The 19386-nt window shown below is 43.3% G+C and overlaps 1 protein-coding gene across 1 annotated transcript in view; it reads left to right on the forward strand.

The window, feature by feature from the left end:
• The window catches only part of dqx1 (DEAQ box RNA-dependent ATPase 1), a 57914-nt gene that overhangs the window by 7767 nt on the left and 30761 nt on the right, over positions 1–19386 (forward strand). Inside the window, exon 2 of the mRNA XM_084572466.1 lies at positions 5639–6033. Within this exon, the coding sequence (XP_084428592.1) occupies positions 5689–6033 (345 nt within the window). The 5' untranslated portion in view covers positions 5639–5688. The remainder of the gene's footprint in view (positions 1–5638; positions 6034–19386) is intronic.

The raw sequence follows: 19386 nt of genomic DNA on the forward strand, positions 1-19386 counted from the left end.
CCCGACAAGGACTGTCTGCTGTTATCCTAACAACAAGCCTTGGATCACCACCCAGCTGAAGGATCTGCTGAACAAGAAGAAGCAGTCCTTCAGATCTGGAGATAAGGACAAGTTGAAAAGCATACAGTGGCAACTCGAGGTCCAGTTGAGGGAATGTAAGGACGACGACAGAAGGAAACTGGAGGCCAAGCTCCAGCAGAACAACACCCGGGACGTGTGGAGAAGCATGAAGCTGATCACTGGCTTCAACATCAAAGCCAAGCAACAGGACGGCGGCCCAGACAGAGCCAACGAGCTTAATGCCTTTGTCAATAGATTCAGCACTGGACCCCCTGCTGGCCCTCCACCCCCACACTCCAGTCTTTACACCCCCCCAGACAGCCAGTCAACAACTCACCACCGACCCCTTCCTGCCTATCACCTCTGCTCTTCCCCCAACTCCCATCCTCACTGAGAAGGTCAGCCCTATGACTGTGACGCCTGGCCAGGTGAGAAGACAGCTAGAGAGAGTCAAGCAAGGCAAGACAGCAGACCCGGATCGTGTCAACCCCTGGGTCCTGAGGACTTGCCCTTCACAGCTGTCTGGCATCCTGCACTTCATCTTCAACCTGAGTCTGAAGCTGGAAAGGATACCGGGCCCCAGTTTGTGCGGCTGGGGGGGCTCCCTCTCCGATACTGTTGTCAATAATGTGGGGGCACCACAGGGGACTGTCCTGTGTCCATTTCTGTTCACCCTTTACACCTCTGATTTCCAGTGTAGCTCTAGGTCTTGCCACCTGCAGAAGTTCTCTGATGACTCTGCAGTGGTTGGGTGTATTAGAGATGGACAGGAGGTGGAGTACAGGACACTGATCGGAGACTTTGTAGCGTGGTCCCAGGCAAATCACCTACTCCTGAATGTGGACAAGACCAAAGATCTGGTCATTGACTTCAGGAGGAAGAGGACACCCGCGGAGGCCATGACCATCCTTGGCCTGGAGGTGGAAGTAGTGGACCAATAAGAGTACCTGGGAGTCCACATGAACAGCAGACTGGACCGGAGTGACAACAGTGATGCTGTATACAAAAAGGGACTGAGTAGACTTCCTGAGGAAGCTTAGGTCTTAGGAACAGCTCAACTCTTATCGTATGCAGCTAGTTGCTCACGATTTTGAACCAGACTGTTGTTGCGAGTGCCCTGTACTTTGCTGTGGTTTGTTTGGGGAGCAGCACCAGCAAAAAGGGCATAAGCAGGATTGACAAATTGATCCGAAAGGCTGGTCATGTCGTTGGCAGTGAGTTGGAGACATTTGTCTCAGTGAGGGACAGGAGGACACTGGACAAACTGCTCTCCATCATCGACAATCCGTCACATCCACTACACCAGACAATAGAGGGGCAGCGGAGCATATTCTTCAACAGACTGATCCAGCTCCGCTCCCACAGTGAATGCTACACGACTTCATTCATACTATTAACCCATTCAGACCGGATCACGCATCTGTGCGTGTTTACCTTTAAGACCGGATCACGCATCTATGCGTAGTTACCATTAAGGCCGGCAAACGCGTCTGTGTCATTTTGAGCGTTGTCTTTTTCGAGGTACATGGCCAATTATATGCACTGTGATTGGCTGAAATATTCTTGGGGTGAGTGACAGAGATGCTTAGGGATTTTTTTTAAACTCATGTGACTAATAAAACACTTTGTGATTGGTCGAAATAAGCCTACACGTGGAGTATGTTTTGGTCAAAAATTTTAAACACCGTGCTAGCGATCCGTCACGGCTGACTCAAATGAAGGAAGTGATATTGACGAAGTAATTGAAAAAATAGATCTTTACTGATTTTCTAAATTTTAAAAATGTTTGGTGTTTATTGATTTTTAAAAAAAATGCATTTGAAGATAATGCCCTAGCAAGTCAGTCAAGTTGAAAGCCAAAGAAGTAAGCTGTCAAATGCTTTTTATCTCATGTTTTTATCTGCTACAGAGCCTGAGAAATTAAGGTTTTAGTAAGCGTTGACATATTTTGAAAAACCTCAGGTTTTGAGAGGGGGTTTACAGAAGAGTATTAAGGCCTAAATGGGTTAAAAGAATTAATTTTTATGGTGTGGTACAGTGTAACTCCGAAGCTAATATTTTGTAAAGTATATAGACTTTATCAAACTTCAGATCACTGATAATAATATGATTCTGTAGAAGCACCCCAAATTTTGTGACCATTGGTCTCTAGGGGGCGCTATACAAGCAACATTTCAATATCTCAAAAACTGCAATAGCTAACTTCATGAAATGTGGCATACACTCTACTGTAACATACTGTGTAGACGCCCATCAATTTGCGTGACATTACGTCTACGGGGGCGCTACAGGTGACGCTACAGGTGACGCTACAAGTGACGCAGACACATTTCATATGACTTTAAGGCCTATAACTTTTGAAGTATTCACCCAATCCTTATGAAACTTAGCGACCGTCATTATAATATGCTTGCGTACAATCATGTTTCGTGAAATTCGGGCTGTAGGGGGCGTTACAACAACTACATGTTTATATCTCACAAACCACCACAGTAAACTACTTGAAATTTTAAAATGATAATCTGTGGATGACTCCTTACAAGCCCACCAACTTTCGTGCAATATGGTCTATAGGGGGCGCTACTGGTGACATATGCCTCTGCTGATAATTTTGTAGGCCTAGATATATTGCCATGTGCATGCGTGTTTGTCTTACTCGTCTCTCTCTATCAAACAGGCTGGATGACAAGAGGGTTCTCTCTGTGCATCAGTCTCAGCACCTGGGTGCGTTGGTTCCATAGGATAATGAATGGAGTGAGTCATCCAGGCTTTAATAATAATAATAATAATACATTTTATTTAAAAGCGCTTTTCAAGATACTCAAAGACACTTTACATAAAAAGGACATCAAATTAGCAAAACAATGTGAAATATAACATCAAAAACACAATAAACTGAGCTAAACATTAAAAGCAATTTTAAAAAGGTGTGTTTTTGTCAGAGATTTGAAGGTAGGAAGGTCGGTACAGTCGCGGATGTGTTTGGGGAGAGAGTTCCAGAGGGAGGGGGCAGCTGCAGAGAAGGCTCTGTCGCCCCAGGTTCGATGCTTGGTCTTGAGTGGTGGAGTAAGGATGTTTGCGTCACATGAACGGAGGCTGCGGGATGGATTGTGGCGATGGAGCAGGTCAGTGAGATAGGAAGGGGCCTGGTTATGGAGGGCTTTGTGTGTGAGGAGGAGGATTTTGAACTGAATACGCTGTGGAACTGGGAGCCAGTGGAGTTTCTGGAGGACAGGAGTGATGTGATCACGGGAGCGGGTGTGGGTGAGCAGACGTGCAGCAGAATTTTGGATGTACTGAAGTTTATTTAAAGTTTTGGATGGTGTGCCATAGAGGATGCTGTTGCAGTAGTCAATTCTGGAAGTGATGAAGGCGTGAATGAGGGTTTCAGCAGCAGAGAAGGAGAGTGATGGACGGAGTCGGGCAATGTTCTTGAGGTGGAAGAAGGCAGTTCTGGTGATTTGATTGATGTGATGATCAAAGGAGAGGTTACTGTCAAAGATGACTCCGAGGTTGCGGCTGTTGGGGGATGGAGACAAGGTGGAGTTGTCGATGGTGAGGCGGAAACTGTCTGTGGTGTTGTTGAGGGATTTGGGGCCGATAATGATTAGGTCTGATTTGTCACAATTTAGTTTGAGGAAGTTGATCTGCATCCAGGATTTGATGTCAGCGAGGCAATTGGAGAGAGTGGAAAGAGTGGCGGGAGTGATGGAGTTGGTGGAGATATAAAGCTGGACGTCATCAGCATAACAGTGGAAATGGAGACCGTGGTGGCGAATGATGTTGCCAAGGGGGAGCAGGTAAAGTATGAAGAGGAGAGGACCAAGCACCGATCCCTGGGGGACACCTTGGGACAGAGGAACAGTGGAGGAGGTGCAGTTGTTGATGTGGATGAATTGTTGTCGGTCTGAGAGGTATGATTTGAGCCAGGAGAGTGCAGTGCCAGTGATGCCGAGGGAGGACTCAAGGCGGGAGAGGAGAATGGTGTGATTTATGGTGTCGAAAGCTGCAGTGAGGTCCAGGAGGATGAGGATGGTGAGCTGGCCGGAGTCTGCGGAGAGGAGGATGTCATTGGTGACTTTCAGGAGGGCTGTTTCGGTGCTGTGTTGGGAACGGAAACCGGATTGAAATGGTTCGAACAGGTCATTTGAGCAGAGGTGGGCTTTGAGTTGTGTGGCGACAATAGCTTTGTCTCAGTGGGGGGAGGCGGGACCGCATACACAGAGTGCACCAGGCAAGCCTCGTGAGGAGTAGAGAGCAAGATAACGCGAGTAGAAATTTGTAGGAATAAAAGGGATGATTTCAAAGAAAAATGCCACAGCCCCAGTGTGGGAACATTTCGGATTTAAAGTGAATGAATAAGGTGAGTCCATTAACACGGACAAGCCAGTACATCGTATTTGTTTGAAAGCGGTGGCAACGAAAAAAGCCAATACAACCAACTTGTACACGCACCTGAAACACAACTGTCCAGTCCAGTTTTCTCAACTGGGAAAAAAAACTGCAGCTCGAGATGCAGAGGAGCCTTCGCCCCGGCAGTCAACACACACTGATGCGTTTGGTCGTCAACGTAAATATAAATGAAACGGTGCAAAATGCTAATGATACAAACATTTGACGAACAGTTGTTTTTTATGTTTGTTTTATTTATTTAGGATATTTAAAATTTCTTGACATTCCAATTACAATGTTAAATACTCTTGAGAAATAAACGTTTATTGCTTTTGAAAGGGTGCACTTGCATTATTGTGCCATATTATCATTACATTAGTGAAAAAAATGGTCTCAAAATAATGTTGACAATAATATTGTTTATCGGCAATAAATTCAGCAAAATTTATTATCGTGACAGGCCTAGGAGGGTGTGTGTTTTATTATTTTGGTCTTTGCTTTCTCTTTCTACACTGGATTCACTTGATGCACCTGCCTGAACATTATTCTTTCCATGCTTCCTCTTTCCTTTGTAACAACAAACAAAAGCAAACACTTTATTATTAGATGAACTTGTGTAGTGCCTGTTAAAAACTTGCCTGCTTGAAAGGGAATGCAGAATGCAAATGCAAATGCTGAAATTGAAATGGCTGAGGATAAATGCATATTAATGGGAACATGTAAAAGGATTCAGTCTTCAGGCAAAATGTGATCACTGCTTTTACAAGTGACTTAACACTGACTGTATGATGGTTATTTTTCAGTGAGTAATTATATTTGTATAGGGTATAATAGTGTCTGTGGAGTGAATTACATTGCATCGTTAACTACATGGGGAAAAGCAGGGATGCAGTATGGTCTGCTGCTGAAGGTGGTCAGATGAACCACCACCACCACTGTTTAAAATCCGAAGTTTGAAATTATTTTAAGAGAGTTGATCAAAACCAGTAGGAAACGACTCCATACTTGAAACTTTATTACGGTAATTTAAAGACAGAGTGATGCAAACGCATTATCTTATTATATGTGCAGTTATTATTTAATAGTAGATATTAGGTGCTAAAAATAAAGAGTCGCCAGGGTCTCACAAAATCCTATGGGAACCACTGTTTTGACCTTCAATCAGTATTGTTTTTCCTCTGTACAGGTCTCTTTTCTGTGAGCCCCTCACTACTTCTTCAACACTGGCCCCAATCAATGATGTCATCGTCAACATCAAAGCCATCCATTTCCTCCCCCTCCTCTAGATCCCAGATGCGACCGTCTGCAGCCGTGGACTCTCTGTCTGTGTCTTCCCTGTTGTCTGGGGATCTAGACGATGAGGGAGATGTTGAAAGAGGAGGAGAAATGAATGATGAACTACTGGGAGACCTAGAAGTGAACCCATATGATGGTTTGCCCTTTTCTTCACGGTATTACGCCCTTCTGGAAGAGAGGCGACAGTTACCTGTATGGGGACTCAGGCAGAGTCTGCTGGAACAGCTGGAGAACCACAACATGGTGCTGGTCAGTGCACCCAGTGGAGCCGGAAAAAGCACTCAGGTAACCAAGAACCAATAGGGCTACAGGTAAAATAATTGGTAGTGTAATTAGATTTTCAAGGTCATATGTCAAGGTCTGAACGTAAGCCTTTGCCTATGTCAGATAAAATTAATTGAGTAGTTTTCTCTGCCAGGCATTCAACAGAGTACAGAGAGTTAAAACTATAAGCCAAACACTGCAATGTATATGTGTTTAAGGATATGTTTTTATACAAAGCTACACATATAGAGGAAGATCTTTATTGTTATATCAGTCATACATTGGTGAGTTTTAAATAATAATCTTTTTTAATTTTGCGTTATAATTACAGATCAGTAAAGATTTTTGATTTTGTGCTGCAGACAAATATCATTCTACTGTGGCCAAGAGCGGACACTGTGCACTGTTGCTCGAGATAATGCAAGCAAATGGAAAATATACAATAACAAATATATTTAAGTTTACACAAAAAAATGTGATAATTCGTAACAGTCACTTTTCTTGGTTCTTCATTCTACTAGTAAATCATTTACTCAAGTTAAAGTAGAAGCACTGATGAAATATTACATTCTATTTCATATAATATTAGGCAGGAAATCGCTAAAAAACTGTCATATCTTGACAGCCAATGATATGCTGACCGATGATAAACTAAAGGAAAGGCCTACAACAGCATGTCTTTGTAAACTGTGGAGCTAACAGGACAGCTACGGTGCAGTGTTTCTGTTGGGAATATTTCTCTGTGACATCTCGCCACAGCAAAAAAAAAGTGACTCCCCTGAAAAGCCAATTGACGCCCTCATCCCTCCCTTTCTTATGTACGAGCCGGAATAGCTCAACTCTTATTTTGTTTCCCTTTCTTTCAGTAATAACATCTCAGTAATTACTATCATGCAACATGATCTGCACATGAGACATATTCCTTTATTTGATGTTTTAATGAACAACTCCCACCAGAAAAAGAATAACAATCAGAATCAGCTTTATTTGGCCATGTGTGACCATACATACAAGGAATCTGAAGCTGTTTTATTTTTTATTTTTTTTTGGTAAAATTTTATTTGTACAGATTTTATACATACAGGCACACATGATACAAACAAAAAAGTCAGTTAACCAGACATTTAAAACAAAACAGAACAAATAACAAAAAGACATACAGCCAGCACATTATTTAGAAAAGAAAGTGTGTATTTGTACATGACGATTCACTGAACAGATGTCCCAGAAAGACCACTCACACAGATAGGGTCAAGAAGGCCTGAGCCGGAGGGGAATGGCAAAGTCTCAGTATGGATAACTAACAAAAAAATAAAATATTTTAATAGATAAGATAAGACACGTTTATTAATCCCACGTATGGGAAATTTCCTTGTCACAGTAGCACGAAATTTGGCAAAATACATATACAGAAAACGACTTCGAGGGAAAAGAGTTACCAAAAAAACACAATACAAATTTGAACAATATATAAAAAAAAAATAACAATACTCAATACTCAATAATACATAGAGAAAAACTAGAAATTTAAAGACATTCCGAATATACAGTGTGGTGGTGGAATAAACTTTACAAATAAATAATTGCTTAAACTTTGAAAAACTATGAGATGGTGAGGTAATGGTTCGTGCAAAAAGGCAGTGCAAAAAAGCAGATTTATTTGTGCAAAATGACAGTTATTATTGACTATTGGCTGGTGTTGTACAGCCTGATGGCAGCTGGAATGAAAGACCTGCGGTAGCGTTCCTTCTTGCAGCGTGGTTACAGCAGTCTGCTGCTGAAGGAGCTGCTTAGGTCTTCTACAATCTGATGGAGTGGGTGAGAGGGGTTGTCCATGATTGATTAGCTTGGCTAACATCCTCCTCTCACCCAGCTCCTTGATGGAGTCCAAAGAGCAGTCCAGGACAGAGCCGGCCCATCTGACCAGTTTGTTCAGGGGCCGTCCACACGGAAACGCAAAAACGCAGAAATTTTTCATCGTTTTGGCCGATCGTCCACATGTATCCTGTAAACGCATAGCCCGAAAACTCACTTTTCTGAAAACGGGTCCCAGGGTGGAGAAATTCGCAAACGCAACTCTTGCTTTTCTGTGTAGACGGCGAAAACGGCGAAAACGATGATGTCATCGCCACACCCCCGAGCAGCCTTCCACCTCCCTAAAGACGTCTCATAACAACATCAACAACAATGGCAGACTACATGCTAGTTCTCCTGCTGGAGAAGATATTGAGCCTATTAGGGTTACTAGGGCAAAATATCATGCTCCTGTGCCACCACGCTGAGCAGAAAAGGCAATTTGTAAACAGCGCTCAAGATTTGTGCGCATGCTCCGCCTCTTCCTCTCCGTTTTTGGTGAATTTCTGAAACTGAAACAGCGCCACCTATAGGCCTGGAATATGAAGTAGCGTTTTCGGTCGTGCTGAAACGGACCTGTGTGGACGCGGATATTTCTTGAAACGATGCCCTCGAAAACGGAGAGGGAAAAGACCGTTTTCGTACATGTGGACGTGGCCTCAGTCTCTTCCTGTCCCTCTCTGAGCTCCCACTACTCCAGCAGACCACTGCATACAGGATGGCAGAAGCTACCACAGAGTCATAAAAAGTCCTGAGCAGTGACTTGCACACTCCACAGGACCTCAGTCGTCTAAGCAGGTGGAGACGACTTTGGCCCTTCCTGTACAGGGCATTTGTGTTGTGTGCCCAGTCCAGTTTATTGTTGAGATGAACACCCAGGTACCATAGTACCCTGCGGCGCCCCTGTGCTGCAGACCACATCAGACACACAGTCGCGAAGCCTCACATACTGCGGCCTGTTGGAGAGGTAGTCGGTGGTCCATGCAGCCAGGCTACTGTTAACTCCAGCTCCTTCCAGCTTCCCCCTGAGAAGTGATGGTTGGATTGTGTTGAATGCACTGGAGAAGTCGAAGAACATGACTCTCACAGTGCTACCGGTGTTGTCTAGGAACAATAGAATAAAAAAAAGATAGTGCCACGCATTTAGGTCCCAATTTGTGGTCTATCCTTCCTGTATTATATGAAAGGGCCCCAGATCTTCTAAAACTTATCTTGGGAGTTAGACATAGAAAACCCAACTTCTTCAAGGTATAAACAGTAAACCATATCATTTAGCCACCTCTTGAAGAAAGGAGGGGAAGCTGAATTCCACTCCTTTAGGATGACCCATTTTGCAATGGTCATACCAAACATGAGGGCTTGTTGTAAAGCGGATGGAAGAGCCAAAGAACCGTTGGAGCAGCCCAGTATCACTAAGAGACAGTCAGGAACCAGTGGTCTATTATAAACAGCACTGTACAAACTGAAAATGTCAACCCAGAAAAGATGCCCAAGAGTTCTATCAGCTGATTTGCATTTATCACAAGTGGGGGAGACAGCAGAAAAAATTCTGTTCAGTCTCGTCTTGGAATAGTGCAACCTATGAACTACCTTAAACTGAATGAACTGAAGTCGAGCATTAATAGAGCATGCTTTTATCCTATTCAACCCTTTCGCCCATAGCTCGTCAGAGGTCGCTTCGCCGATGTCCTTGATCCACGGCTCTTTAATAAGGAGAGAGGGGGTTGCCATAACGAAGAGGTTAACAAACCGAGATATCAAATGTTTGGAGGTGGGACGTTTGGTCATAATATCATAAAAGTCATGTTGTATGGGGGTCGCATCTAGGCGAGAAAAAGATTGCCTGACAAAATTCCTAATTTGTAGATAACGAAAAAATGATTGTGTTGCGATTTAATCTTAATATCAGGTTTTGAGAAAAGAATGGCTGACAAGGAGGCTCCAATAAGTGATAGAGCACTACTACGTTCAATCTCAGGTCATCTAGGGCCGGGCCCGTCCTCCTCTGCACCCCCCGCCGTATACTGATTCCAGAAAACCCATGCCCTAGCGTTACAGGCCCAGTAGAAATTCCGAAAGACAGGCAGGCCTAAACCACCCTCCTCAGTGGGTTTCTGTAAGTGGGCCTTTTGAAATACGGGGGGGCTTGGAGGCCCAGACGAAGGGCATGATAACAGAGTCCAACGTCTTAAAAAAGGAAGAAGTGAGGAAGATGGGCACATTCTGAAATAGATAAGTAAATTTAGGGAGCACGACCATTTTAACATAGCCTGACGTAGCCATACTCAATTCTAGTCAGAATGTGAGTCTGGTACCGCTCCATAGGGCTGTGATTATGGGGCGTTTCAACCGAACCAGGAAAAAAAATGCCTCTGCACTCAATTGGATAGACCTATAACCAATCAGAGCAACGGAGTGTGCGACGCATGTTGTGTCCCATCTTCTTAGCGACCATCGGAGCCAGCTTGTTTGACTGTCCGTTAAATAAAGTTTGACCGAATCCCGTAGGAAGGACGGCAAAAACATCTTTCCAATTAACAAATGCCTTGATCGCATTTATCTGTTCCTCTTTTAAAATTAATGCGCTGTCGATATCTTCTAGAACAGAGTCGATGGCAGAATCTACACATCTCAGTTCTCCAGCGGCAGCCATCTTTGTTGTAAACAAATTCAACCCAAGCGCTCTTTGGTGACGTGGTTACGTTACTGTTGATCATCTGTCCATCATCGTATAAAGCCCGCCCTGAGAATCTGATTGGTACGAACAGCTTCTGTTCGAGCATAATTGCGCCTTAACGGAGCGACACCAGACCGAACTTCCAGACCAAAAAATGTTGTGGGCGGGACTAAGTTCGGCTGGCACCCAGGCTAATTTTAACAATGACACGGCCAATCAGTGAAAGGGGGAGAAGTTTCCATTTATCTATCATGCACTTGAACAGATCCATATAATTAAGTTTAAAGAGAAGTTTTGGATTTCTGGGGATGGTAATCCCCAGATAAGAAAAGTAGTCATGGGTAACTCTGAAGAGCAAATTGAGGAGAAAACTGGAGTCAAGACCGTTAGACAGAGGCATAAAAACAGATTTCTCCCCATTTATAGTAAACCCAGAGAGTCGCCCAATGCCATCCATCAGGTTAAGAAAGGGTGTAAGAGATATTGGCTATGGCCAGCGGCTCAAGAGCCAATGCAAAAAGCATTGGAGAGAGGCAGCAGCCCTGCCTGGTGCCATGGTGCAACGGGAACGTGGGGGGATCTTTCGTGGTTGGTTAGAACAGAAGATCGGGGACGAGTATAAAGCATTTTTAATATATTCATAAATTTTGACCCAAAACCAAATTTATCAAGAACAGGGAACATGTATCTCCACTCTACCTGGTCAAAAGCCTGTTGGGCATCTAGTGCACTGCAAAAAAGGACTTAAAAATAAGAAAAAATAGCCAATAATAAGCAAAATGTTCCTTTTACAAGCACAATTATTTGCCAGTGCAGCAAGAAATCACACTTGTTAAGATTTCTTGAAACAAGAAAAAGGAATCCAGAAAATAAGACTCAAAATCTCAATATAAGCCTGGACTACTTGTTTTGAGCATTCTTGTTAAGATTTTTGGACTAATTATAATATATTATTGTTTTCAGTATAGGTTAGGTAAAAGGTGAGGTAAAATTGCTCAAATTAAGTCAGAGAGAGGATTAAAACAAGATGAAGATTCTTGTTTTAAGTACATTGAAAACCTCATAATAAGTAGATAATTCTTATATAAGAAAGACTTGTTTAGAGAAATTATCCTGTCCCTAGCATCCATTAAATCTAAAATTAGTCAAATGCACAGGATTAGAATGCAAAACTGAACTTTATTCTGATAAAACAGCAATTACAATCTTTACATAGTAGTAAGCCATCATGTACAGCATAGCTTCGCCTAGGGAACTTCTTTGGAACTGTGTGTACCAGTGTTGATTTTGGCAGCCATTTTAGATTTAGTCTTCGTCTTCTGGACGAAAATGCTTATGCTTTCTATATGTGATGGTTTTAGTCTAGTTTTAGTAGACGAAAACTCAAAAAGGTTTTAGTCTAGTTTTAGTCAATTTTAGTTAAAAGAAAAAAAAGAAAGTATTTTCACCAATAATTACAATAACAAAGGAATGGTTTTAGACAGACAAGTATTCCACCCAACAGCAAATACTTTCTGATCTACTATAAGGATTATGCATTACACACAGATAAAATGGTAAAGTAAAAATAAATAAAGATGAACGTTTGTCTTGCTGTTTGTTTTGGAGTTGCAACAGATAAATGTTTTAGACTAACATCTAAAAAAAGTTTTCAGTGGCACGCGATCTACCCGCACTACCTTCGCGATCTACCGGCCGATTGCGATCGACATAATGAGCACCCCTGCCATAGATCATCTTGTCATTTCTGATCACCAAGGCACTTGCCGCTGCCACTAAGGTCCATCATTTAGTGTGACTGTGACAACAGGCGTGTTGTGCAGAATGTGCACAGATGCTGGCGTGATGCCATGTGGTGGGCGTAACCAAACAAGGATAGGATGCAACACCATTGCTGATACTTTTTAGCTTTTGACAGACAATAAGCAGAAATGTCATGCATTTTGAATGTCTGACAGACCACCCACTAACATATTGTCATGAAAAAAGGGGCATCAACGAAATAATTTCGTCATCGTTGACGAAAACACACTAACATTTTCGTCCAGTCTCGTCTCGTCTCGTCGACGAAAGCTTACAAACGTCTAGTCATGTTTTCGTCATCAAAGAGCCATGTTTAGCTCGTCACTGTCTCGTTATCGTCATGAAAAAAAGGGGCGTCAACGAAATAATTTCGTCATCGTCATCGTTGACGAAAACAACACTGGTGTGTACCCACACACAGAAAGCATTCAGTTTCTTGTCGGGAAACCAAAATGAGGGGTGTGGACAGTGGTTTTCTGGTCAGGTATGTGTCCGGGTCCTCTGTGGGCTAAACATAAACACAAAATGTCAGTGAATAAGTAACACTAACACTAAATTGCACTAACTAATCTACAGTGGCTTGCAAAAGTATTCATACCCCTTGAACTTTTCCACATTTTGTGACACAATGCGGCACACAATTGTGAAGTACAAAGAAAATTATACATGATTTTATTTTTTTATTTTTTTTACAAATAAAAAACTGAAAAGTGCAGTGTGCAAAAGTATTCAGCCCCCCTGAGTCAATACTTTGTGGAACCGCCTTTTGCTGCAATTACAGCTGCAAGTCTTTTGAGGTATACCTCTACCAGCCTTGCACATCCAGACTGCAAATTTTGCCCATTCTTCTTTGCAAAACACCTCAGTCAGCTCAGTCAGATTAGATGGAGAGCATTTGTGAACGGCTGTTTTCAGATTTTGCTACAGATTCTCGATTGGACTTAGGTCTGGACTTTGACTGGGCCATTCCGACACATGAATATGTTTTGTTTTAAACCATTCCATTGTTGCCCTGGCTTTATGTTTAGGGTCGTTGTCATCCTGAAAGGTGAACCTCTCAAGTCACCACTCTCGAGTCTTTTGCAGACTCCAACAGGTTTTCTTCCAAGATTGCTCTGTATTTGGCTCCATCCATCTTCCCATCAACTCTGACTATCTTTCCTGTCCCTGCCGAAGAGAAGCACCCCAAGAACATGATGCTGCCACCACCATGTTTGACAGGGGGGATGGTGTGTTCAGAGTGATGTGCAGTGTTAGTTTTCCGGCACACATAACGTTTTGCATTTAGGCCAAAAAGTACAATTTTGGGCTCATCTGACCAGAGCACCTTCTTCCAGGTGTTTGCTGTGTCCCCCACATAGTGTCCAGCAAACATCAAACGGCACTTCTTATGGTTTTCTTTTAACAATGGCTTTCTTCTTGCCACTCTTCCGTAAGGGCCAGATTTGTGCAGTGCACGACCAATAGTTGTCCTGTGGACAGATTCCCCCACCTGAGCTGGTAGACCTCTGCAGTTCGTCCAGAGTCCCCATGGGCCTCTTGGCTGCATCTCTGATCAATGCTCTCCTTGTTCAGCCTGTAAGTTTAGGTGGACAGCTGTGTCTTGGTAGGTTTGCAGTTGTGCCATACTCTTTCCATTTCCGAATGATGGATTGAACAGTGCTCCGTGAGATGTTCAAAGCTTGGGAAACCTTTTTTATAGCCTAACCCTGCTTTAAACTTTTCTGCAACTTTATCTCTGACCTGTCTGGTGTGTTCCTTGGACTTCATGATGCTGTTTACTCCCCAATGTTCTCTTAACAAACCTCTGAGGCCGTCACAGAACAGCTGTGTTTGTACTAAGATTAGATTACACGCAGGTGAACTCTATTTAGTCATTAGGTCAACACTCAATCATTCAGCAATCATCAGGTGACTTCTGAAGGCAATTGGTTGCACTCAGAGAAAAGGGGGCTGAATACTTTTGCACACCGCACTTTTCAGTTTTTTATTTGTAAAAAAAAAAATTAAAATCATGTAAAAATTTCTTTGTACTTCACAATTGTGTGCCACTCTGTGTCAGTCTTTCTCATAAAATTCCAATAAAATATATTCATGTTTGTGGTCGTAATGTGACAAAATGTGGAAAAGTTCAAGGGGTATGAATACTTTTGCAAGCCACTGTATATGACAGCGGAGTGAAGAGATTTGCCCAGAAGTAAAGCAAAGTACAATACCCTAGTAGCCCTGCAATAGACTGGCGACCTGTCCAGGGTGTACCCCGCCTCTCGCCTGATGACAGCTGGGATAGGCTCCAGCACACCCCGCGACCCTTTACAGGAATAAGCGGGTACAGAAGATGAATGAATGAATGAGTGAATGAATACCCTAGTAACCCTAATAACAAGGTACTTGACTGTCTTTAATAGTGTGGTCACTAAGAGTCCAATGAGAGTCATCAACAAGGGTCATCACTCTTACCTGTTAAAATGCTGACAGCCACATCATCTCACTTCTCAAAGAAATTCATGATTCTGTTGAATATATTATTATTATTATTATTATTATTATTATTATTTCTATTGGATTTGAAAAAAAAACACAAGTGTCATTGCAATTCATAAATCAATCTGACTAACTAGGTAAAGTAGGTCATACATACATGACATAGGGTGAATCATGTAGCATACATAACTCAAATAGCTAAACAAAGAGGTGTTAAAGACATTGCTTGGCTGAATTTCGTAGCTGAAACTGGTGAGTAGAGTAGGGGGTGATGCCAAGAATAGTCGACATGTTGATATTAATGTCAGCATAACGCATCAAGTCGACTTTAATCTCTACATGTCCAGTTAAAAGCAATATATCACTGTTTTCCTATATTCGACTATGTTCTTCCCTCAACTTTGACGTGGTGATATGTGCCTCAGTGCGTGCACTTGATTGCTCTGTAACACTCTGTAGCACTATAGTAGCACTTAGCTTAGCACCATTCATTCATTGGGATCCAAACAGGGATGAATTTAGAAGCGACCAAACACTTCCATGTTTTCCTCATTTAGAGACAGTTATGAGTAGTTACACAGTAAGTATGGTGACACAAAACAAAACGTGGCAATTTTCTAAGCGGAATTTTTTGCTTCAGGAAATGAGCAGTATCACTGAGTTTTTCGGTAATCAGTTGCGGTAATCACAGTTTTAACGATAATTAAAATTTGAAATAGTACTAACTGTCGGGAATTTTACCGCGGTTTATCGTCATACCGGTAATCGTTACATCCCTAATCAGGATGCAGGTTTATGTGCACAGGAGAGTTTGCAAGGCATTCTCTGTGTGCCCTTAATTCTTACATTTTGTCCTAGTAAGTTGGCCTCCATTCTTAAATCAAGTTTTAGTGAGTCTAGCGATTGGCAAGACTGCAGGTGACTGGCTCAGGTGACAGTGAGGAGGTCCAATGCTTTGAGGTGTTTGATTGGCTGTTTCCTGTGATCCATGTTGTGCTTCAGGTTGGGATTCATGTTGGCCAACAATCAACTATGGCAGAGTGATTTAAGTTACCAGTGCTACAAACGTCTCTGACTCGGAATTGGAAGTGGGTCTGTCTAATACCTCAGGTAGAGGTATTACTTTGCCCCCAGCTAGGTCATTACTCAGAATGAAGTCAATACCTTTAATTGGTAGGGCAGGAAGAACAGCTACTTTAAAGAATCCACTGACAAGCGAAGACTGTACGTAAACATTGTGCAAAGGGGCAGATACAAATCTCATCCCAACCCCCTGAACGACTGCACTTGACTGATATGATAGTGGTAAAATACCTTCCCGAATTATGGACTGAGATACTCCAGTATCTCTCAGTATCTTTACTGGCTGCTGATTTTCTTGACTTCCTGTAAGCGAAACAAAGCCATCTGAAATAAATGGTTTGAAACAAGGATCAGGGCCATTGTCTACCTCCTGTGACACTTCAGTGACAATTTGCGGCATAACCTTAATCAAACTGACTCCTTTTGGGTATGGGGAAGAAGAAGATACAAATACATCCTTGTGAGTCAACACAAACTCATCGGCCAACATGGCTGCTTTAGACAGTGACGCTACCTTTTGTTAATTTAGAAACACTACCATCTTCTCCGGTAATGCACTCTTAAAATCTTCGAACAAAATCAACCCTTAACCTCACAAGCAGAACATTCATTCATTCATTCATTTTCTATACCCGCTTATTCCTGTTAAGGGTCGCGGGGGTCTGCTGGAGCCTATCCCAGCTGTCATCGGGTGAGAGGCAGGGGTACACCCTGGACATGATGAGCCTGTCTTTGGATGGTCCGAGGAAGCCGGAGTACCCGGCGAGAACCCACACAGACACAGGGAGAACATGCAAACTCCACACAGAAAGGCCAGCCGGCCCATGGATTCAAACTGGTGACCTTCTTGCTGCGAGGCATCAGTGCTAACCACCTCGCCACTGTGCCGCCCCACAAGCAGAACACCACTTATCAAAGAGAACAAACTTTGGCACGAGCTCATAGGCACGCAAAATGGTCTCCTTAAGTATGTCATACTGCAAACTATCTTGTAGAGGAAGAGAGGAAACAACCTCCTGTGCTTTTCCTATCAGCTTACAGTGTAGCATAATGGGCCACATATCCTCAGGCCAGTCTAGTGCAGTATTTTAACTCTGGTCCGCACCTTCCACCACAACTGAAATAAACCATACAAAAAGGGTCCACACATCTCGATAACACCTTAGGCGACAGAAAACAAGAACAGTCGAGCAGGATAACAAGCAGGGAGCAAAGACTGGACCATGTGGTTTCCAGAAGCGAGCAACAAGGAGTGTGAGAGCAAGCAGCAGGGAGTCAAGTGCAGGGGAAGTAGAGAGCAAGGAGCCTATAGATGGATCCTTTTAATGTAGGCCTTGTGGTGGTAATTGGATGACATGGGGCCGAACCAACCAATCAGCAGGCCGAACCTTCCCAGGTGTAATCACTTGTAGAATCACCTGAACAAATGGGAGAGGGAGGGAGGGAGGGAGAGAGGACTCATCAGACCAAAGCAGAGATTTCCACTGGTCTAATGTCCATTCCTTGTGTGTCCTGGCCCAAACAAATCTCTTATGCTTGTTGATTTAGTAGTAACTAGAGGGCTGCATTGGGATTGGGACCCAACGCAAATCTCGCGGGAGCGGGCGGTTTTTACTTTGCTGCGGGCGGGAATGGGCGGCTAAAAAAAAACATTGTGGGAGCCTAAGCGTTTTAGATGTCCCCGATAGCCCAGGCTACTATTCATCTTCCTGACCAGTGCGTCAGAATACATGCAGGCCAGGGAAACGAAACAAACAACCCCATGAATCTCTTTAATAATAGCAATACAAATACGTTTTTTTTTCCTGCGGGACGGGAGAAGACACAAAATCAATGCATCTCTATTATCGTGCGGGAATAAATTCTCAGAGTTTTGCGGGTGCGGGCTGGAGTGGACATACATATTGCGGGAGCGGGCGGGAGTGTAACACACATGTTGCGGGAGCGAGATGAAGAAAACAGTCCCGCGCAGGGCTCTAGTAGTAACCACTTAGTAGTGGTTTTCTAGCAGCTATTAGACCATAGAGGCCTGATTGGCGCAGTCTCTTTGAACAGTTGATGTAGAGATGTGTCTGCTAATAGAACTCTATGTGGCATTGATCTGGGCTTTAATCTGAGGTACTGTTAACTTGCAATTTCTGAGGCTGGTGACTCGGATGAACTTATCCTCAGCAGCAGTGGTGACTCTTGGTCTTTTTTTCCTGGGGCGGTCCTCATGTGAGCCAGTTTTGTCGTGGCCCTTGATGGTTTTTGCAACTGCACTTGGGGACACATTCAAAGTTTTTGCAATTTTCCAGACTGACTGATCTTCAGTTCTTAAAGTCGTTTATCTTTACTTTGCTTTTTTGTTTGCTACATAATATCAGCCTATATAATTCCATATGTGTTCATTCTTAGTTTTGATGTTTTGGGTGTATCCAAACTTTTGACTGGTAGTGTATATATACACAACATAGAGGATAAATAAGTATACATTATACCTTTACATTAGGGGTGGGACTCGATAAAAAAAAAAAAAAAAAATATATATATATATCTATATATATATATATATATATTAAAAAAAAAAAAAACGTCCCTCTCACCCTCCTCGGGTGGTATCTGTGTCATCCTCAAGCTGAGGTCCTCTACCAGAGGCCTGGGAGTGTGAGGGTTCTGCGCAGTATCTTAGCGGTTCCTAAGACTGCGCTCTTCGGGACTGAGGCTTCTGATGTTGTTCCTGGGATCTGTTGGAGCCACTCCCCCAGTTTGGGGGTCACTGCCCGAGTGCTCCTACTACCATAGGGATCACGCTCGCCTTGACCTTCCACATCTGCTCCAGCTGTTCTTTCAACCCTTGGTACTTTTCAACTTTCTCGTGTTCCTTCTTTCTGATGTTGGCATCTGCTGGTATCGCCACATCTATCACCACCGCCTTCTTCTGCTCTTTGTCTACCACCACTATGTCCGGTTGGTTAGCCAGGACCTGTTTGTCAGTCTGGAAGCTGAAGTCCCACAGCACCTTGGCCCTGTTGTCCTCAGCCACCTTCTGTGGTGCGGCCCATTGGGATTTGGGTACTTCTATTCCATACTGGGTACAGATGTTCCTGTACACTATTCCAGCCACACTTTTGGTTGTGTCTCTCCATGAACGCTGACCCGGCTAGCATCTTACACCCTGCTACTATGTGCTGGACTGTCTCAGGGGCATCTTTGCATAGTCTGCACCTTGGATCTGATCTACTCTTGTAGATCTTGGCCTCTATGGCTCTTGTACCTCAGGCCTGTTCTTGTGCTGCCATGATCAGTGCCTCTGTGCTGTCTCTGAGTCCAGCCTTTTCTAGCCATTGGTAGGTCTTCTCGATATCAGCCACTTCTTTAATTTGGCGGTGGTACATGCCGTGTAGGGGCTTGTCCCTCCAGGTGATCTGCTGCTCTTCCTCTGCACTCTTATCGGATTTCAGTTGCCTGAGACATTCACTTAGCAGTTCGTC

The sequence above is a fragment of the Chelon labrosus genome, assembly GCF_963514085.1.
Source record: "Chelon labrosus genome assembly, chromosome: 22".
NCBI lineage: Eukaryota > Metazoa > Chordata > Actinopteri > Mugiliformes > Mugilidae > Chelon > Chelon labrosus.